The sequence below is a fragment of the Carassius carassius genome, chromosome 20, assembly GCF_963082965.1.
Source record: "Carassius carassius chromosome 20, fCarCar2.1, whole genome shotgun sequence".
Taxonomy (NCBI): Eukaryota; Metazoa; Chordata; class Actinopteri; order Cypriniformes; family Cyprinidae; genus Carassius; species Carassius carassius.
Genome location: NC_081774.1, coordinates 5,784,419 through 5,807,802, shown reverse-complemented (window position 1 = coordinate 5,807,802; position 23,384 = coordinate 5,784,419). Strand labels below are relative to the sequence as shown.

At 38.3% G+C, this 23,384-nt stretch overlaps 1 protein-coding gene across 1 annotated transcript in view; it reads left to right on the top strand.

Moving 5' to 3' along the window:
- LOC132096155 (calmodulin-regulated spectrin-associated protein 2-like) overlaps positions 1-22,845 on the top strand; it is a 50,936-nt gene extending 28,091 nt beyond the window's left edge. Inside the window, exons 4-19 of the mRNA XM_059501368.1 lie at positions 3,650-3,727; positions 7,722-7,863; positions 9,410-9,549; positions 11,716-11,806; positions 11,896-11,980; positions 12,087-12,112; positions 12,347-12,416; positions 12,504-12,752; positions 13,557-15,375; positions 17,110-17,246; positions 17,870-18,087; positions 18,414-18,510; positions 18,713-18,778; positions 19,950-20,047; positions 20,898-21,016; positions 21,302-22,845. Of these exons, the coding sequence (XP_059357351.1) occupies positions 3,650-3,727; positions 7,722-7,863; positions 9,410-9,549; positions 11,716-11,806; positions 11,896-11,980; positions 12,087-12,112; positions 12,347-12,416; positions 12,504-12,752; positions 13,557-15,375; positions 17,110-17,246; positions 17,870-18,087; positions 18,414-18,510; positions 18,713-18,778; positions 19,950-20,047; positions 20,898-21,016; positions 21,302-21,598 (3,732 nt within the window). The 3' untranslated portion in view covers positions 21,599-22,845. The remainder of the gene's footprint in view (positions 1-3,649; positions 3,728-7,721; positions 7,864-9,409; positions 9,550-11,715; positions 11,807-11,895; positions 11,981-12,086; positions 12,113-12,346; positions 12,417-12,503; positions 12,753-13,556; positions 15,376-17,109; positions 17,247-17,869; positions 18,088-18,413; positions 18,511-18,712; positions 18,779-19,949; positions 20,048-20,897; positions 21,017-21,301) is intronic.
- The last annotated feature ends 539 nt before the right edge of the window (positions 22,846-23,384 follow it).

Below are 23,384 nucleotides of genomic sequence, written 5' to 3'. Positions count from 1 at the left end.
GAGCAGTGGGCTTGGGACCTCTGAAAGAGGAGCGTTTGGCTGCACAATGTGTGCCCTCCTTCTTACATCTTTGAGGGCTCAAAGGTGCATGATTGGCTGCTTGTGGGGTGACTTCAACCCTTTAAATCATCTCTGGAATGACTGGCATGGGCCCAACCGGCTCTGGCGTGGGCCCGACTGGCAAGAGCCAATTCAACTGGCTCTGCTACTGATGCAGTGTTCTGGGCAGCTTGCTTCCTTCTCGACCTACACTTCTTTGGAGTCCGAAGATGATCTGGGACTTGACTCAGGATAGGTAGAGGAACAGGTTGGTCACTGCAGATGGACTCAGGAATGACTGGAGAAAAATGGACAGACTTGGGGATAACTGGAATAGCCCTAGGATCCTCTGTAGTAATCGCTCCTACACTGACAGCAGTTAACTCTGTGGACTCGGAAACAGGTACAGCAGTCTTGACCGCTCTCTTCCTCCTCAGTCTACGCTTTTATGTTGGAGACTGAAGAGGGTCTTGAATTTGACTCGGCATGGTAGGGAATGTGGCATGGTCCCTGCAGGCTGACTCTGGGGGTGTAAAAATCTGCCAGTCCTTGCGATGGTGCAAATATTTAGAAAATGTCCAATAATCTATGCCTCTTAGTTGCTCCATCTCCCATTGTGGTAGGGGATCATCCAAGCAGAGATTAAAAGCCCCTTGCCATGGTCCAGAAAAACTGGGCAAATGAACAAACCTCCTGGCCCTGCTGGCAGAGTGATGCCACTGCCTGTTGGAGTGCCAGTCTCCCCTTAGCGGTACTGGGAGGAACAGTACGGATGCTCATTGCTGGGTTCCGAGTTGGCTGGTTCGTTCTGTCAGGGATCTGCAAGTAATGGGACCCAAATACAGAATGAGCAGACAAGGGTATTTTAGTAACAAAACGTAGACTGGAACAGCTGGGAGAATTTGCAGTGTAACAGTTCAAGCAGAGGGGCAGGGCAGACCACAATACGGGCAGGAGGGATGACCACCGAGACAGTCCAAGATGACCACGGGCTCAAGCACAGAGACAGCAGCTCCCGAGGAAGCACCAGGCAGACGCAGGAAACCTGAAGCTTCAAGTGAAACTCAAATGTCACCAGTCTAGTCGCCAGGTAGAGACTCACGAGACCAGAGACGTGATCCAGCTGCTTCCGGGGAAGTCGTGGCCTAATGGTTAGAGAGTCGGACTCCCAATCGAAAGGTTGTGAGTTCGAGTCCCAGGCTGGCAGGAATTGTGGGTGGGGGGAGTGCATGTACAGTTCTCTCTCCACCCTCAATACCACGACTTAGGTGCCCTTGAGCAAGGCATCGAACCCCCAACTGCTCCCCGGGCGCCGCAGCATAAATGGCTGCCCACTGCTCCGGGTGTGTGCTCACAGTGTGTGTGTGTGTTCACTGCTCTGTGTGTGTGCATTTCGGATGGGTTAAATGCAGAGCACAAATTCTGAGTATGGGTCACCATACTTGGCTGAATGTCACTTCACTTCACTTCACTTCCAGGCAGTGGGGTTCAGTGGCCGGGAAATCTGAGTTTGGGCAAGACAGGACAAACACAAAAACAAGCAAGACAAGACTCAAAAAGCCACAACAATAAGTCAATTGAAAACAAAATGAGAACGAAGCAAAAAGAAAACCAAAGCTACCCAAATATACAATCCAATAGTAAAAACAAAAATACAAACAAAAAAACCAAGATCCAAAACTGGAATCACTTAAACAAGAATGCATGGAAATCTAAAACAAATGAGAAACAAAAATAGATTAGAAATGCACAAAAAAAATAAATATTTTTTTCCCTTTCTTTTAAACTAGACAAAACTAAAGACCAAAAAGGATATAAAACAACTAGATAAGAGATAAAACTTGTCTGGGCCAAGAGACAAGTAAACACCAAAAACTAACCAGCAGATACACAAGGAAAGGGAACCCAATATATATAGAGCAGTACACATGAGGATCAGGTGAAAACAAATCAAGAAGACAAGGCCTAAACAAGGGGGCGTGACCAGGGGTAAATAGGAGGTGGGACAAGAGCACGTGGCAGACACGAACAAAGACAGAACCATGTGCTTAGACACAAAACAAACAAAGAAACATGGAACAGAGACAATGGCCCCATTTACACTGCATGGTTCAAGTGACCCAATTCCGATTTTTTTTCTCTCATGTGGCACAGATCGGATATGACCGGTAAACGTGTTAGCAGGAAAAAAACGCATGGATTCCGATGTTCTCAGATCGAATTCAGGCCTCATTCATATGTGGTAATAAATCGGATATGAATCGGATACATGCATTTGCGTGTGCCATGTAAGCAGACAAATCGGATATTCCCCAGTAAATGCGAGTCGTACGTCATTAAAAAAGTGACGTCAACTCAGGTGGACACCTCAAACTGAGATCACATGACTTATTATAGGCGTGGAATTCGCCCAGGCTGCAACAAGGGCTCCTCTTTTTTCTCCGCCGTACGAGACCAATGTTTTGCTGATTTTTTTGTTGACTTTTCAAAATATTGTGGAAAGCAAAACACTGTATAATTTTATTTGCATCTGCATCCATTGTATTTCGTGCTGTTTTACTTCCTTTTCCGGGTTCAGAACGTCTACGTTTGGTAGTTTCAGCAGTGTATAGTGTAAATGCAAAAATCGGATATGGGACACTTTTAAAAGATGATGTAAGGGGGTCTTCAAAAAAATCGGATATAGTCAGAAAATCGGATTTGGGCATCAAGACCTGAAGTGTAAATGCAGCCAATATGGACAGGACTGTCAAGGCAGGATCCTGACAAGCATATTTAAAGTTTGCATATAGCATATGCTTTAAAGTTTATATTTTTTACACTATCAATAACATTTATTCTTTTCAAGCAGGAATAAGCTGGTTGGCCAAATAGTCCCTAAGACACTTGTTCATTCTCCTAAATTAATGAAATATAAACTGTTATACTTATAACCATGTATACACATTCCATAAATCCCGCATTTTACAACTAGTAATGCAGTCAGGAGATGGTGTGATGCAATGACATTTTTCCACCTGTACACTAAATAATCTAACCCTCATACTTATACAGTATAACAATAGCAGTCTATTTATTTAATGGTCGAAGTTGAAGTCAGAATGTACAGTATATCAATTACAATTTGGGACAAATATAATTTAGTGGGAGAAGGTGCTGCGCGCTGCCGGTACATGTAAAGTCAGACAAAACGTGCACAGTTATCAAAGGCGCGAGTGTGTGTACATTTGTGGGAAACGATGTTCGGCAGTTAAAGACACGATGCGGCGCATCTCTGGAGTGCACATCATTGGAAACAAAGTGCTCAGTAGGGGCAAGGCGCCGTTTCTGGTTTGTGACATCCTTTGCGGGAAATGCCAAATCATCAGAACACTGGCGTAAGGCTGCTCACAGCAATTGATTACATGTCACACCAGAACCGTTTGTGGAACTGAAACTTAGAAATTGCTCACGGTTCCAGTTCTTTTCAAAATACAGAACCGGTTCTGAATAAGAACTGGTTATCGGTTCCCAACCCTAATCTTGTGAATGAATCTCTGTTTATTTGTGCTTGTTTGTCCTATGTAGGCTATATGATTATTAACACGTTTTTCATCATTTTTCAATGCAGGTAAATGAACATCTTAGAGAACTTTTGGCTAAAGAACAAAGAGTTCGAGATATAAGTGAACCCTGCATGGTTCAAAAGGTAAGGAGATCTTCATTACAACATTACGACTCTGAAACAGCCATTCTTTCCTAATGTTTGTATACTGTTGAACTCCTACACCATTTTCACACATACTCCGTTTGCAGTGCATATGCAGCTTGATAATCTTTCTTTCATATAGGACGCATTCACAGTCTGCTTCCAAACTTTGGCTGTTTACTACAAACAGAAAATGTATCAATTATTTTTATTTCAAATCCAAACGTTGTAACTGAAAATGTTTTTTCAGCATTGTGATCCACTTTTATCACAGTATAGTACAATCTTTCATAGACAAATTTGTTTAAACTCAATAAATATAAACAACATTAATTTGCATCACGTGATACGTGTTACCAACGGCAGATCAATACATTACAGCATGACTTCGTATCTGAATTAAAATAACATAAATTTAAAAATGCAGTGCTGAAGGAAAGTGGAGTTGATTGTATGTTTTTACATTGTAGAAGTATTAGAAGTGTTTAAATTTTTTAAAAGACGCTGCACAGCGCGACATCATATCTGTTTGCGAAACTATTTTGCATGCTCAAAGTCTAGTGTGAATGTGGCTTTAACCAAGCTTGAACTTTGAAATTCGAAATGCGAAAACTTTTCACATGGGCTTGCGTTTCCGGTCTGATGCATTAGCATACGTATGAAAGGAAGTCAATGGAACGAAAAGTGTAGTGCAGGACTTAAACTTCTCCAGCACTGTGCTGGATCTCAATTCAAAGCTTTTAGCTGCTGTAAAAAATAATCCTACATTTAAAAAAAAATCTTGTTGGTTAATATCACTTTTGAGTCCATGAGTATGAGTAACCAGTGGTATGAGAGGAGCAGCTTTCACTCTCAACCAAACTAACATTACTAACCAATCAGAATTTTTTGCTCTCATAAACACAAGATGCGCATAATAGTATCCATGTGCGCATAATAGTATCCATGTCGCAGGCCTGATGAATGCTGAAGCGCTACAAAAAGCTGCAAGGCGCAATGGTCAAAGATGTCCATCTAGCGCATATTTACATAGAAAAGCTAATTATAAAGCAGCGGAGGCTGTAAACAGCTCAGAGTAATCATGTCATCTCCAAAAGAATGAAGAGAAAGGAACATATTTACTGGGATTTTGGAAAAGGTCCTGTTCATACATGATCTATTAATGGTAACTTATGTGAGAAAGGGGCTCAACTTTTCCTCTGCATATTCTGTGTATTTAATTTGCTTAATGTTCATCTGGGAAAACAGTATACATTATCTCATTAGATTTGTAACGTAAATCATTTATAAACCTTTGACAACACAGGAGAATACATCAACCTATGTCTTAATATGCCATGTATTGTACATCGCGATTTCGAAATAAATATTTCTGCATAATGGTAAAGTTGTGGCCTAATGGTTAGAAAGTCTGATTTGTAACCCAAAGGTTGCGGGTTTGAGTCTCGTACCGGCAGGGATTGTGGGTGGGGGATGTGAATTTATAGCGTTCTCTCCCACCTTCAATACCATGACTGAGGTGCCATTGAGCAAGGCACCAAACCTCCAACTGCTAACTGGCTCTGAATACACATACAGATAAATCATGGGTCACAGGAGGGGTGGGATGTTGATCAGGGGTGGATTTAGTGAATTGGGGGTCCCAGGCAAAATATAGGAATGGGGCCCTATACATTTTCACACATTTTCTTAGATAAACCTTGAGGTTCCTTTTTTTGTTTTAATGCTTGTTGCTGCACAATGGTGCCCCATAGTTGTTTTCAATGTTTCTACATTTTTCATGTACATGTTAAATGGCTTTCAATACATATATAAAGAGCATGCTCACAGATGAGACCAAAATAGTGATGGATTTAGTGGATTAGAGCCCTGCAGAGGCCTAAAATATAGGACAACCCCATCGTTTCCCATTTTCCTCAAAAAAGGCTTTTACTATTGTTTGAGCTATTAAAATAGTTCGGTTTTGTATGTAATGGAAAAGTGATTATATCTTTTTTCATTTTTTATAAAGTAAATATTGAAACATGTTTGGAGCATTGTTTGTTTGTTCAATGTATTTTATTTTTATTTTGTATTTTTTTTTACGCCTAGCGGCAGACAGTGTATTGATCATACCCTATATGTTTGATAAATTTAGCTATCTCAAATCATCATGACTTGCCTAAAATAAAATCTATAGATTTAAAACAGTTCAAGCATATCACAGTGTTTAACCTAGACGTTTGTACAGAGAGTTGAAGCTGAAGCGCGCTCTGCAGAACATGGAGGTGTCAGCGCGATCACTGACATTTTTTTCTAACAGTGGAAACAACTTAATACGCAGTCATTTTTGCTTATAAAGGAAAGAGTAATACCTCATTCCAAACTGTAAAGGGGATATTTTTATTTATATGCACTCACAATATCAACAAAGCATTGTGCTTTTATAAAATAAAGAAAACAAACGCTTTCTGCCGTCTGGGGTTTGAACAGGAGTGCTTCACAATGATGAACCTAAACTAAGCGAATTGCCTCACAGATCTGATTAAAAAAAATATATATATATTATAAAAAAAAATTATAGAAAGCTTTAAATTACTAGCCTACTTTAAAATGAAATAATTAAAATTGAAAATAGAAACTCTTTCATTATGTAATCTGTCCATTTCTCTTTAAAGGCACGTCCAATAAGGAGATGGTGAATAATTTTTTCATCACCATAGTTAATGGATATCTATTCAATTCAATTCAAGTTTATTTGTAGTGCTTTTCACGATACAAACCATTACAAAGCAACTTTACAGAAAATTACGTTTCTACAATATTTAGTAGTAGCTTATAAGTGGTATCAGTTTGTGCGCATATGACAGGATTTTTTTCAGAAAATTACTACTTTTACTACCATTACTACTTTTAAAGCTCTTTTTTTAAAATATCGGCTTACATAAATTGCTATATATGCCATGTCATTTCATAACATCATTAAACTACCCCCCATTTAAAAAACTTTGCTTCCAGCAATATTTGGAAGCAAATATTGTTTTCACCCCCATCCCCCCATGCTCTCTGAACATTCATGTTAAGAAACGATACTCTAATCCGTTATTATGGGTGCAGAAACAATACACACCACATTCGCATTGCGAACGGAGTAGGCCTATGTGTGAAACAGGCAGTATAAGTTAACATTAAATAAGTGAAAATTGTCATGAAAAATATATGTCATCTATATCTAAAAGAGTCTTCATTTATTTTACAAACATTTGATCAGTACATGAAAATCATGGCTTTTCCAAACACTGTCTTACAATTTCTATGTATATCATGGTTACAGCTCCAACTCCTTTGAAGTTAAACATATCCTCATTGTAGTGCTGAATCATAAATTGCCCTACAGATGTTTGGGAAAATCTACCAAATCAGTCCACAGATTAAGCTTTAATAAAGACATTTAAAAATATTTATAAAAATCATATTTATGGAAATTATAATCGGAAGAAATTACAGAATAGGAGGTTGTTTTGGAAACATAGCTACAGGCTAAGCTAAGCAATTTGTACTGTATGTCATTCTATATCATAAGAAACAATTAAATATTCAGCAGTACTCACACTACAAGTCTTCTGCTCTTCATGTGATGCTGGGTGCTGTTTTGCAGCTCGTTCTGTACTTCTGTGTTGTGCAGTTTTTATTTCCGTATCAAGTTCACAGGCCAGTTTTGTGTACATTCCTTTGTAACTTTGCCCCACCTACACCACAGCAAACTTGAACACACACGAATCCAAACACAAATATCAGGAAGTCGAGATTTTGTAAACTAGAGATGAAATTTGAGAGACACTAGAGATGTTAAGTTTGCTTATACAGATCAAATATGATCTCACATTCCCTGTATCCCTTTTCATGCAGTTGTAACTGTAGCACATCAGGTAAATTTACATAAGCCCTATCGCTATATATGCAAGTCATTTTGTTCTCTACAATTGCGTAACGGTGCTGTGTGTGTAATCCACAGGGGCGGTACAGGAGAGAGGACTCTAAAGCACGTCCGGTTCTGTGTCTCCCCCTGGTGGACAATCTCCTGAAGGACAACACAGACGGCTGTGCTCTGGCTGCACTGCTGCACTTCTACTGTCCTGATTCTGTACTACTGGAAGGTACTTCAAGAAACACTGAGAGATATGGATCTGTTTCTTCTATATAATTGTTTTTACCTTCTCACACTATATTTTGAAATCTTTATTTATATTTAGAGAGCATCAATAGATTTTGATTTAGAGAGTGACATTAGACCTTGATTATAAAATGATGACATTTTAGGAAAGGGCCTTGGCACACTGAACGGTTCTTTGACCATAAGCGGTTAGTTTTATTGTAGACTTTCACTCTAATTTAAAGGTACAATTTACCCCCAAAAGATTTCTGTTGTCATTATTTATCCACCCTTATGTTAAACATATGACTTTCTGCTGAGGATCACTAAATATGATATTTTGAAGTTTTTTTTTCTTTTTCTTTTTTACATAAAATAAAAGCATACAGTGACCAGGAGCTGTCAGTTTTCAAAAAGGACAAAAATGTAGTCCACATGATTCATTCTCTGAATTCCAGGCTTTCTAAATCCATACAATAAATAGATTTGTATGAGAAACAGACATAAGTTTAAGTGGTGTTAAATATAATTTAGCTTTTTCAGTTTTTTATCTATTAATTTAACATATCTTTTGATGTATTTTTTTTATTTATTATTAAATCACACAATTTTATTTTATTTACTGAGGGGAAAAATATATTACGGTGAATGGCCGTAAAAATTGTCTCAACCACATGATCACTAAGGCTTGTTGTGGCATAAGCCCTATTCGGATGGGACTAGTTAGTCGATTTTCTAATCTTGTACTAAATCTGATAAAATATAATTCTTTATATTTAGATGAGACTTAAACATTGTCTGGGGAAGTGACCTACAAATTTGCAATATACTTTTGTCTGAAAATACGTATTACTTTATACTGTCTTACTTTTGTTCAATTAAGAGGTGTAGTTGAGATACTGTAGCACAACCCTCCAAGAGAGGCATATACAGATACTCTGCCCCTAATCTGGCCCCATAGTTAACAGGTATACACACACACACACACACACACACACACAGCATCAGGAAAACTACATATCCACTAAACTCTCTCTGAAGTCCTTTGTGTCACAAAATAAATAACATTCAGATATTTAGAGTCATCTAAAAGACACAACTCTCTGCCTCAAATTAAACTTGACTTACTGATATAATGGCAGGGCTTCTTTGACTTTTAACTTGGTTTGAAAGACAATTATTTGTGCTTCTAAAGCCTCTTGACACTACAAATTTCTGTCACGTTTAATTAATTTACTACATCCTTACTATATGTCATTATTTCTTCATAAGAATTAGGGTATTAGAGGGTGGAGGAAGACATGAGCGAAAGGAACAGACAGAGCGAGTAGGAGTGTGTGAATGGAAGATTGTGAGAGAACAGAGGAGCAGTTATTCAAACATAAACACATCTCCACCCCGTGATTCTGAGGATACTGTTCGTTACATCACACATTCTGGTCCCGCCCCTCAAGCTTTATGAATCTCCATTGGCTTCTACATTGGTGTCTCCACCCACTCGGATCTACTCATAATGTCATTGGCTGTTATGTGGCTTGTTACCCATCCAGATATCTGTGTCAAAGAAACAATGTCATTGGCTGACAGTCTGTACAATATCCAGCTGATCCAGGAGTTCTGCAGAGAAAACCTCAACAACTGCTGTCACTTCACCCTGGAGGACATGCTGTACGCCTCCAGCACCATCAAGGTAAACCTGACGTCAGTACAGTTTACTTCTCTTTACTACATTTATATTTATGCAGTTAATATGCTTTAATCCAAAACGATTTAGAAAAGAGGGACAAAAGCAATTCGGTGAGGAGCTGACAATATTTGTGATATACAATGCCAGGTTTATTTTCCAACTAGATTAAGAAGCAAGATCGAGAAGACGAGAAATGCAGAGAAGAGTTGTTTTTTTTTTGTAAATTAATACATGTCAATGTCTTTGCTGATACCATTTTACCATTTTATTGATGTATTTTATTTTGATAGATCATCTTGATATGTTTTGATGAGGATTGTTGCATAACAATCACTGCTCAGATTTTCTTCAGAAATTTCAATCGATGTGCTGATTTTATTGTTATTTTATTTCTTTTGTGCAATTTTTTTTTATTTAATTTTTTTTCCTGGTATGATTCACAATGAATAGAATGTGTGTTTGCCATTTGGTTCAGTGTTGCAAACTTTACATGGTTTCTAGGATACAGATTCTCAGTGCTCTCTGTGGGGATTTTCCACTGAATATCCTTTTTTAGTTTGAGGCCGAAATGAATGAGTGATCACTGGAGTATTACAGGGAATTTGATGCAGGAAAGGAAAGCCGACCAGTGCATGTTTTAAATCTGACCGTTTGGGATGACTGAGTCATCGTTTGTGTGTATGTGAGAGCTCTGCCAAGTGGATTGCCTCAGACAGTTATGCTAAGTGGTTTGTCTAGATAAACACAGTCCATGTGTACCGTTACCTCACACAGCCACCATCATAGCATATGTTTTAAGCAAATGTATTACATTTTGGTCGTGGATTTGCCATTATGTCCGATGAGTTTGTGGTTGATAATGTAAACCAGGTCAAAATGCTTAGTCAGCTGCTTCAGCCAATCACATGCTAAAACAAAGTAAAACAAAGGTACATCTGATTTCTTTGGTTATTTAAGGCTTAAAGCTGCAGTCCGTAACTTTTGACGCTCTAGCGGTTAATAAACAGAACTGCTTGCTGTTTATGTCTATGAAGAATCACAAAGGTACCGGGTTACTCTGCCGCGGTACCCCTGAAGCAATCTAAAATAGTCAGAATATAAACACTTATTATAGATGTACCCTAGTGATTCAGGACAGGCTAAAAACAATTTGTAAATCTTGAACACAAAAAAAGTTACGGACCGCAGCTCTGATTGGTTGTTTCTTACCGGGAGCGGTGAATTTCTGCAAATGGCAACAGGGCCACTGGGAGGAGCCAGAGGAGCTTGACTTTTTCACAGATTATCTGTCTCATATTCTACTGTCAGGACATAATGACAGGTTTCACAAATACATTTTTACAAAAGTTACCTACTTCAGCTTTAAGTGGTGTGTTTTTCACTAAATGAGGCTTTTTCATGAGACTAACAGCCGCTGACTGTGGGGAAATAAAGGTGTCAGGACTGAATAAATCATTAAAGAGTACTGGGTCTGTTCTGTTCGTGTCAGCCTGCCCCGGCTGCTCTGGTGGGTCAGAACACCCTTTAATGCACTGAAAGAGACTCTTTTTATGGTTGCTGGACTGTTGCTTTCAATAAATGCTCTATATTATCTTATACACTAAGGACAGTCAGTTATTTTGCACATTTATTATGCTATTTAAATAGCTTAAATTTGTGTTTGTGTGTTCTGTCACATCAGAATGTTATGATACCTGTAGGATGATCAGAAACCTTGGCTTCAATGCCACCATGTTCAGATCATGTCAGAAACCTTCATATTCCTCATGCACTATATAGTATGTATAATGTGTTTAATATGTTTAATAATAAAATTTCTGTATGCATTGCAAAGAATACCTCAAGTAATATATATATATATATTTTTTTTTTTTTTTACTGTTTCATAATTTTCTAAAGTGAGCGCCGCACATTTTTTTAAAAGCACTAGTCAGTACACTATACTCCTATGTATATACAGTAGTCGTTATCTTACTTTTTGAGGTTAGTAAGAGTTTATTACAATCTAAAGGAGAACGCTGACATTGTGTGGTTATTGAGGAACACTGGAAGACTAGCACATCACAAACATGGCAGGCAGGCTCTTTGTTCAGTGTTTTTAAAGATGGAAGAGAGATTGTTTAAAAGTTTTTAATAATTTTCTTCTCATACATTTTTGTGTGTTTTCAGAGTAACTACCTTGTGTTTATGGCAGAGCTATTCTGGTGGTGTGAAGTTGTGAAACCATCTTTTGTTAAGCCCCGCACACTCAATTCCAAAGGTAAGGTCTGTCTCATGTGGTGTCCTTCTATTTGGTGTGCATGTCATGCATTTTATTAACACGAGTTGTATTTATCTTTTCTTTTTTAGTATCTGACCCATCCCAATCCAATAAAATGGCTCCCATAACCAAACAAAACCTGATTCACAGGCCAGGCAGTCCTGATCAGTCTAGGTTTGTCTTTAATACAATGCAAGTTTGAGGTTTACAAATAATTTAAGTCATTTATCATGAGTTTATGCAAGTCTGAATTTATATTCCAAACGATTTCATCTTTTAGGTCACAACCTAAAAATGACAACTCAGGTAAGACTTCAAAAAATTAACAAATGAGAGAAACTTTTGTAGAACTTGTGAGAGATTTTGCACCTTTTCATATTGTGTCTCCTGTAGCTCAACTGGAAAAATATGGCTTTAGCAAACACACCTGAACATTTTTAATGCACTGAATAAACAACAAACTTGCTGTTTTATGTAAGTAAATGGTTATTTATATATTTATATATAACTATATATTATATATATTTCTTTCTCTCACAGCAGTTATCAGGCGGTCATCCTCCTTGTCGTATGTGGAGGGATGTGTGGGGACATGGCCTAAAGAGAAACGGTTTGTGCCCTCTACAAACTCTCTATCCCTTTGACTCTCTTACTCTGTCTTTACATGCTGCAGATTAACTGTTTGTCATCACCTCAGGTCTTCAGCTCATGGGATATCATTTGAGATTCCACTTGATGACAGCATGAGTTCATCTTCAGGACGTGGGCCGAGTCGATCGGCAAGCACTGAAGGATTGGGTTCTAAAGTTCACCGCGCGGCCAGGGGCATGCGAAGAAACCTCTCGTTCCAGCCCGTAAATGGGAACGCCCACAGCAAAATCCGTGAGGAGGATGTTGAGGAATCCAACAGACAGATCAGCAGACATCGTCTGGGAAACTATGCTGGGTAAATCATTTCTGCCTTTTTGTCACATTTACAGCTACAGTTCAACCAAAAAATTTAAATCATTATTTACCCACTTTTTTCATGTTGTTTTAAACCCTTGTGTTTTTATTTTATTTTATGAGTGAATGGAGAAGGTAATGTCAAAAAAAAAGCACAATAAAATCAACATACACAGTCCATACTAGTGCAAGACATAAAAAGGTGATGATACAATTCTTTCTGCTGTATTATCAAGTACCCACTCAATTCAGTACCCACTGAAAATCCAATGATATCACCCATACTGCAGTATTTCACATACATGTAACATTAGCAATGCTTCCAATGTGTCAACAGTGTGACTTATGCTCTAAATCCAATTGAAACTCTAGCACAGTTTGCATAGAAATGTTTAAAACAAATGCCATTATCTCAACCTCGCAGACACTTTCTGCTGTTTGCATAAAACCGAATTTCTGAACTTTTAAATCCTTTTAACACTTTATCCAGTCTGCTATCAATCCCACAATCCAGCACACGAGCATGAAGCTTGGCATTCGTAGAAATGCATTAAAAATGCCCACGCTTTTCCACTCAACCAAGTAGGTAAATGTAGCGTATACATTTAAATGTCCCATAAACCATGACTCTAATTTTCTCTGTAGATTAGCTTCTGTGACAGGCTGCTTTATATATTCTTTTTTTAGGTGGTAGAAATATAGATGAATGCTTTACTGTATTCAGTGGCAAGCTGTTTTATTTTGAAGTAATAGTTATCCAAATGTTGAGAGTTCACTAAAACTGAAGGAATATCCTATCTTTCAGGTACACAAATGGTGTATCAGAAGACAGCTCAAGCCCTCCTTATGACCCTCAGCCCAACACCCCCAGTATAGAAGAAGCCCTGAAGATCATCCATGACTCTGAGCGACCCCACAGCAGCTTCCAGCCCCCATCTGGGGACAGCACCTTTTTCCTCCACAACCCATCTTCTGATACAAACGATCCAGAGGACTCGCTTTCCAAGGCCAGAGCAGTAGATGACGTGGACCTAAATTCCACCTCTACTGACATGGACACCGGAATCCATGTCCGTACTGAGGATATCCAGGATGGACAGGATGAGGATTCATCCCTGAAGGACTATTCGGACATGGACCAGGACTACGAAGCTCGTTCCTGTCCACTTCCGGAGACATCCGGCAGCCCATGTCCAGACCTTTTGGGAACGCGCTCCATGGCCACCAGCATGGCCTCCTCATTGGGTTCTGCTGTTCGCATGACCAGCTTTGCTGAACAGAAGTTTCGTAAACTAAACCACGGCGACGGCCGCAGCAGTGGGAGTGGCGGTAACACGCCTGAGAGCGGTGACCTGAATGTCACAACCCCAGGAGCGACCGGGACAGTTCGTTCGATTACTCCTGACACGCATAGCCCCTCTCGCATCACTTCCCCTCGTGATGCCTCGCACCTGCTGGCGTCGGAGATGGTGCAGTTGAAGATGAAACTGGAAGAGAAACGCAAAGCCATTGAGGCGCAGAAGAAGAAAGTCGAAGCGGCTTTTACACGTCACAGGCAGCGCATGGGCAGGACTGCGTTCCTCAATGTGGTCAGGCGAAAAGGAGTTATGTCTCCACTTGGGGCCGACAGTGACGGCCCAGATGGTCGGGAAAAACAATCCAGTGACCCGCAACTGCCAAAAACACCTGTGAATTCGAATGACTCTGATTCTAGACTTGAGAGATGTCGACCTGACGGTGCACCGCCGAAATCACCTCTGGAGGAAGCAGCTGCGGAGGTGGATCTGGGGGAGTATACGCGATCCATCGAGCGCCTGAACACGTCTCTGAGCTTCCTTCAGTCAGAGATGCAGCGCTTGGCACAGCAGCAGGAACACATAATGCAGATGCGTGAGCACCAAAGTTGGGTAATTTCACCACTAGATCCATCGCCACGCAAACAGCTGCGTGAACTGCGCAGCAGCAGTGTAGTTGGCCGAGGTTCGGTGGGGTCGCTCTCCCCCATTTTATTGTCCACTGGTTCGCCACGCACAGCACACCGTTCGCCCTCTACGATCAAAAGGAAGTCTGCATCTTTCCACGCAAGGACTCCACAAACGCCAAGGCCCAATGACCTGAAAGTTACCCCCTTCAGCCGGTTGCTCAACTCGCCACAGTCAGTAGACAGCCTGCCTCGACTTAGACGCTTTTTGCCAAGTCAGACGCATTCCAGCTCATTCGCGTATTTGGGCCATGACGAAGGACCTTCGAGTGAGGACCAATCAGCTAGAGAAAAGCCATGTAAGCAAGAGTCCAAAGATGCAATAAAAGCAGCTTCAAATTCACAATCTACAAAGGTGAATGAAGAGCAGGGAGAAGAAAAACAGGATCTTAGAGAAGTTAGAGAAAAAATCATGAATACGCCAACATCTGAGGTTCTGTCTCAGCCAACAATGAACCATTCAGCGGTAACCACCAGTGGACATTCAATTGAAGAAGAGTCGCATAGGAAGAAGGATCTGATTGAGGTTCATCTCTCTGTTCTGAAGCCTCTGGATGGACATGATCTAGAGAGCAGTAGAGAAACAGAGACTGGACCAGAATCTAGACCAGACCAGAAAATGTGTTGTGGCTTCTTCTATAGGGTGAGAGTCAGATACTTACATAGGAAGCATAAAGACTCAGCAAGCAGAAAACACTCACAAATTAAGAAAAGTGAATAAAAAGTGAAAAAAATAATTAATTAACTTATTTGTGGTATTTACAATAATTAGCAGATTTTACTGCCATGCTTGACAATATTTCTCTAGAATCTACAAAACCAGTTGTTGTTTTTTTTCAAACGAATATGTGTTTGAGTTTTCTGTCATTTACCATGAAGCACAACACAATGTTTTGGAGGAGACATTAGCCGCGTTTCCACTGTCGAGCTTAAACCGGGCGTGCTAGTGCGTGCCAGGGCCAGTCGCGTTTCTACTGTCACTTCCGGGGCTTAACGAAAACCTTGGGCCAGACCGGGCCAGCTGGGGCTAGAGGAGTGGTTATGAACAAAGTCGGAGTTTCTCCGCATCTGGAGAGCGTCAGCACCGTGGATCATTTCAGAAAGTTAAGCTGTAACACCAGCATTAAAGACTTTTTAAAATAAGCTGAGCTCAAAACTCACTTTTAGTCATCAGCGAATGTTTGAAATAACTTGATCCTATGTGGATTATAATCACTAAATAAGGCAGAAATATTTATAAGTGATGCAAAAGACTATGCACGCTAAACATTAACGTTACCAAAGTAAACATGATAAATGCAACCACTTGGAGAAATCAGACGTCAGCTTCTTATTCTCTATCACAATCGTGAATTTATTTAGTAACTTATATTATCTGTCATAAGTCTCATGTCGAGAGTTTAGCTCCGAGTAGCCTGTCATAAAAATATAATAATGTTTTTTTTCGGGCGCTTTTATAAAAATATAGAGCGTCAGCGCCGTGGATCATTTCAGAAAGCTAACAGCTATAACACCAGCATTAAAAATTTAAATGAAAAACTTTTTTAAATAAGTTGAGCTCAAAACTCACTTTCAGTCAGCAGCATGTGTTTGAAATAACTTGATCCGATGTGGATTATAATCACCATACAAGGCAGAAATATTTATAAACGATGCAAAAGTCTGTGCACTCTAAGCATTAACATTACCATAGTAAACATGGTAAATATGACCACTTGGAGAAATCAGACGTCAGCTTCTTATTCTCTATCACAATCGTGTATTTAGTAACTTATATTATCTGTCATAAGTCTCGTCTTGAGAGTTTAGCTCCACGTAGCCTATCATAAAAATAGATATATTATCATTCATTCTAAATGTGACTTATAGGCTACAAATAAACAGAAACAGACTCGACTGTTTAAAATAACTAAAAAAAATAGAAATAAATTTATTTCTGTGTGACTAATTTTGAGTCCTGATAAATTAATTAATATGATCAATGTATCACTTATTCTATAGTAAAACATTGATGCTTTTGAATTTAAATATTTAACAAAGCATGCAAACAAACGGCTGCTTTTATCGTGTTCGTTTTGTGATCGCGCTAGTTCGAGTGACTTATTTCTTAGTTTTATGATAACTTATCTTTGTTGGTGAAATAATGGTGTTGCGTGATGTTGTTCCTGAGAGGCGTGTAAAGGCTCGACTGTGGAAACGCTGCGCTATTCTGGCCTCGGTGCTACTGGCCCGAGGCTATTAGCCCCGCCCGGCCCGTTTCAAGCCCTGGCTCGCACTGGCCCGACAGTGGAAACACAGCTATTGTCTCATACACCCAGCTGCACATGAGGTTCTGTGTCATACTGAATGATTGTCTGTTTGTGTTGCTGTGACTCAGGATGACCTGAAGGCAGAGGAGGATATTGCACAGAAGAAAGCAGCTCTGATGGAAAAAAGGCTTCGGCGGGAGAAAGAGATACAGATCAAGAAACAGCAACAGGAGGCCGAAATGGAACAAAAGAAAGAAGCAGCACGGTATGAAAAACACCACAACTCTAAAAATATCACAAAATAGCAGAGAACTGCACGATCACAGTAAACTAAGCCACACAACCACAGATACTGTAGCTAATTCAACACTTCATACTTACAGAAATCAACTTGCACTAGAGATATAGGTGTTTTTAGGAAGAAGTGTTTTTAAAGCAGGTGAGCAAACTTGCATTTTGACTAATCAGTCACAGTTGCAGGGTATAATTAAAATGTGTGAAGAAAAAAATAAAAAGTTTATCTACAAAAAATATACAAAGCATATTCAAAGTATGTTTTTCACACTGTTTATCACTAAATAAATATAGGGGGAACTAATTATTTTCATTTATACTCAACAGTATAACAATATGTAGTAATAAAATGCTATATTAACTAAAATATTTTAAAGTATTTGATGTTTAGATCTTTCCAGAATATTTCTGAGTGATGACACAAATTAAAAGGTGAAATTACTAGTCACTGAAATATGCTCCATCCAACATTCTTACGTTTTAGTTCTCTATTTAAATGAATCCAAAATGGTTTGTAAAAGCCATTAAACTTGTAAAAACAGGATTTCAAGGAAATGTGTTCATCGTAATTGGATTCTCTGCTTCCTTAATCAGATTGAAAGGGGAAGAGGAACGACAGAAGAAGGAGGAAGAGAAGGCAAGACGGGATTTTATAAAAAATGAATATATGAGGAAGAAGCAGCTCAAACTGATGGAGGACATGGACAGTGTTATTAAGCCACGCCCCCCTAGCATCAAACAGAAGAAGCCACGCCCCAAATCTATGCACAGAGACACCATAGAGTCTCCAAAGCCTCCAAGGACAGCAACAGGTACGATGAGGAATCCAGGTCATCAGCCTTTGAGTTTTATAACAATATTAAAATCATAAAAATATAACTTTTTATTAATTGTATTTCTTTTATTAAAAACAACAATTATTATATCCTTTATTATATACTTTAGTCATATAAATACAGTATCTTAACAATGTTAATAATTATATATCTACATTTTGTTTTATTAAAATGTTTATACAATATAAAAATAATACCCTTAATTTGTTCTTGTGAAATCAAAAGAGCATTTGAAACTGGCTTCTTAAAGAAAATGTTTGCCAATTATGTGCATGTATATGCATGTGGATTTGTGTGTTCAGGGTCACGACCTCGTGGATATTCCGTGTCCAGCTTATCACTTGCCTCCCTTAATTTGGCAGACAATGAGAGTGTCAAATCAGAGAAGAGGACATCCAGGTGAGACCACGTCCGTAGTTCACTGTTAACTTCCCTGTAAAAAAATCATTCAAAAACAGAGAAAATAATGATAGTTTGTGTCGAGATTATAAATGTCACAGTCTTGTATTAACCAGTACTGTGACACATCTTTGTTGTCCTGTTCATAACCCTCTGTCCTCCTCTGTCTGTGGTGTCTCTTGTCTTTTCTGTGGTTGCTCAGAGGCAGCAGACTGTCTCCTGGCAGTCTGTGTTTCTTTCTGAGCTCCTCTAAAGGGAGAAAGGGAAGGTCAGTTTGCAGACAGCATCACACCCATGTCATTAACTCACAGGGCTCTGATGGCTTGTCATTTCAGCTTGGGCGCTGGACAAACTCATTCGCTTGGACAGATCAGTTCACTGGTTCATCAGCATATTAGTGGAGCATTATAAGCTTTTATGTAATTATCATATTTGAATCATTTGTTATAAAACAATCAGTGGCAGTCTTTGTTTTCTTTCAGTTCATATTTTGTCATATTTTGTTTGGTTTTGTAGTGATTTTTTTGTTGGCTAATTTATCATAGCAGCACCAGAAAATTGCTCATCTTTTCGGAATTGTTTATGAAATGCAATTTAGCATCATGTCTTAAAGGGATAGTACACCCAAAAATTAACATTTTATTCCAAACCTGTAGACTTTCTTTCTTCTATAAAACACAAAGAGATATTTTGTAGTTTTAGGATTGTCAAAAAGACTTTCAATAAATGGTGGAAAATGCTGGTAGCATTTCATTTTTAAAATTTCGGTACCTACAAAGTCAGTACTTTTTCAACCCTACATAGAAAGTTGGTAACCAAATGGTTTCGGGTCGCATTGACTTCTATAATATGGACAAAAATCCTATGGAAGTGAGTAGGACCAGAAACTGTTTGGCTACCAACATTCTTCAAAATATCTTCTGTTGTGTTTTTTTTTTTTTTTTTGGTTGGACTATTCCTTTAACCAGTTGTAAGTGATCAATTATACCTCTTCCATGTTCGTTTCTGTCCAGCAAAAAATGACAAGCAACAAAACATTTTGTCAGTCCATCTGGTTGCAACAGAATCATGCTTGGCATCACTGAATAAAAGCATCACATGCGTTCTGATTGGCTATTACTTCTATGACAAGTCATACAGAATTTTTTCTTTCACTTTGGGCTTTTTAAATGACTTGAAATAGTTGCTGGAAACTTGCACCTGGTTAGAACATAGTGCAATGAGTAATCTATTTCAGTTTCATCTACGCTCCGCTTCCTTTTTTACTGCCTTCAGCTTCTCAACATCGGTGTGTGGAATTATGCTTACTACTGGTTTTGGGGCAGTTGATTTCATATGAAACATTGCTTTATCCAGCCGCAGTAAGGGCCACCTGTTAAATTAGTACTTCAGGCTTTATAAAAGAGCTATTTTAAGTGTGTCTGATTGTGTGTTTTCAGGCCAGAGTCTACAGAGGGCTTTCTGTCACCGTGTCCATCTGTAAGTGGAAATGGGGAGAACTGGGAGCTCGAATCAGAATCCTCTGCAGAATACACAGGTGACATGACAGTCTTGCAGTGTGACATGCAATACTGCATCTAAAAATATTTTCACTTTTATTATGCACTATTATGCATGCACTTTTATGATTTTAAAAGAAGCGACTTACAGTATGCTCATTAACGCTGCATTTATTTGATCAAAAATACAATAAAACAGTAGGATTGTGAAATAGAGTACAATTGAAAATAAAAAATTTTAATTTTAATATATTTTTAAAATGTTATGTATTCCTGTGATGCAAAGCTGAATTTTCAGCAGCCGTTACTCCAGTCTTCAGTGTCACGATCCTTCAGAAATCATTCTAATATGCTGAATTGCATTACTTCTCATCAATGTTGAGAACATTTGTGCTGCTTTATATTTCTGTGTAAACTGTCACACGTTTTCAAAACATTTTGATGAATAGAAAGTAAAAAGAACAGCATTTTAACAAATCTTTTTTAGCACTGTAGCAAGTGTTTTTGTGTGTGTGTGTGTGTGTTACTTTTTAGATCCTTTCTGAATAAAAGTATTGATTTATTTGTAATAATCTTACTGACCCTAAACTTTTTAATGGTAGTGTATATTGAATGTTTGTACTTTGAAACATTTATTTGTTTTAATGAACTGCAAAAAAAGAAAAGAAACATTTTTTAATTTTAACCTTAAATCTTGGTGTGGAAGAACATAATTTAAATTTATATATATTTGTATATCAGCTACCAACAAGCTTTATGCAATTTACTCAAAAATAAAACTGAATACAATGAACTTTGCCATTTCAAATGGGTAGAATTGACCCACAACAATAGTCTGCACACAATTGTTGATCTCTTCATCTAATTCTTATGTGTCTTCCTCTCAAGGGCCGAAGTTGTATAAGGAGCCCAGTGCTAAATCAAATAAATACATCATCCAGAACGCACTGGCTCACTGCTGCCTCGCAGGCCGTGTCAACGAGGGACAGAAGAACAAAATCCTGGATGTGAGGGGGAAAAAAGTTGCAAAATCCTTGCTGAAGAACATTCTATTTGATTAATGTGGAGAATTAAATGTTTTAATCTATGTAACAAATAAATATTTATTTATGTATTATTATTTTTTTCTATCTTGGGGTTGTGGAATATAAAGATGTTACATGAGTCCTATTTAAATAAACAATTCTTGATATACTTGGTGTAGCCGTTAGAGGTCTAGATTGTCATTTAAAACCTGAAGGAGAATAATAATTATTTCATATTCGTAAGTATTTGTGTTTTACTTTTCCCAGGAAATGGAGAAAACCGAAGCCAACAACTTCCTGATTCTGTTCAGAGACACTGGCTGCCAGTTTCGCTCTCTGTACACGTATTATCCAGAGGCGGAGGAGATCAACAAGCTGGCTGGCATCGGGCCAAAGACCATCACACCCAAAATGATTGAAAACCTCTACAAGTACAGCTCGGATAAGAAACAGTTCAGCAAAATCCCCGCCAAGACCATGTCAGCGAGTGTGGATGCCATCACCATCTACAGCCACCTCTGGCAGATCAAGAAACAAAACACACCCAAAAAACTCTTCAAATAAGTTGACAGCTCACTGGCAGATTCCTGAGTGTTCCTGCCTATCGGACATTACAATGCACATCCTGAATGTAAAGAAAACACTTTTGTGGGCTTTGGATGTTCATTTGTGGCGAATTTCGAAACCTTCTGTTCTACAATACACATCGTTTGCAGCACTGATGGATGCGCCTTTATGTGATTTTGATTTTGTGGCCTTATGCTTGTCTTGTTGTCTCTTTTATGCAACGCTTAACGCACACAGTTACTGAGTTTATGAGCAAGTTATTGCATAGTGTGAAGAGACACGGTCTGCTTCTTCTGTGTTTGTGCAGGTGTAAAAGAATATTAGGGACATACTACACTTGAAGACTAACTTTAAGATGGTCATGCAGTTGAAAACACATTTAATGTACTGGAACCTCAAATTTTTGCTTTATTTAATGTCTGCATTTTTATATTTTGGGTAGGATTCGTAATTGTTGCGCAACTGCTACTCCAGAGGAACGTGTTAAATTAGCTACAGTGAGAGTTGTTCGCTCAAGACTTTCTATAAAATGAACATGCTCGTGCTACTCTGTATGTGATGTAAACGTAATGATGGGGCCTTTAACTGAGAAAGTTGAGGACCAAAACTGAACATATTAGCTAGAATTATAAAACTATCGCTAGTGTCATGATCCAGAATATCTGGGTGCCGTGTATGTTTGAAACATACATTTTAGAGAGACAGATCAGTTTAGCTGACTGTTTGAGGAAATTTCCATATGAATAATACAGAGGAAACACTGAGTTATTGAATATTAGATAATGAAGCTTTCAAAAAGATGGTGCATATTATTGCTAAATCATGTGGTAACTCATTTTTAATTATGATGTGCATTTTAAAGAGCTACGATTATTAGGGCAGGCTGTTGTCCGGTAACACATTTTGTCTGCAGGTGCAAAAGATTTGAGATATTTGTTATTTTTACTAAGGGAAGTAAATCATTGTTTGAATTTATTGATGCTGTACAGATATAGTTTTACATACTAAGCATATTTTTTAAGCCATTGAATATTACTGATATTTTTCATATGAAAAAGATTATGTTTAACAGGGGCAAGTATGACGGGATGTGATAAGAGCAGAAGTAAGCTCTTCTGAGAGATGTTCATTTCCACACGCTGTCTAATCTTTTTCCAGGTCATGTCTGCTGTTTGTTCATCATATGCTTTGTCTGTTTGTATTTGAATGTTAACCTCAACATAAATACAGATTTACAACCAAAACCTTACCTGTTTGACATATTATTATTCCAGTAGTACTATTTGCTTGTAATAACATTATTTATGACTTAGTGAGCAATTATGTTTATGGATGGGAATCATAAAAATTTAACCATTCTGGTTCTTTAGAAGTAATATGATTGTTAATGGAACTGTTAAAAAATAAATACTAAATGCATTGCAACAAACAACAACAACAACAAAACTTATTTAATTTATTATAATGTATAAACAAAAACTATTGAGAACGCTATTGAGAAAGTGCTGTCAATGAGTGATTTAATTCTTAAAGCTTGAAAGCTTGTAAATGCGTTTGATTCACTAAAAAGAACCGGTGTTTTGGAGTGATTCATTAGAGAGTCTGTACACTAGTCGCTCTGTATGCATTTTGTTTCTCTAAAAAACGACCTAAAGTGTCACTTGTTGGGGACTCGGGTTATACTAGTCCCGCTGTGTGTTTTAGACTCACTAAAAAATAATCGGGTCAAAAGAGTCATACAAATACAAATAATACAAAATGACGTCCCCAGTGGAAACATTTA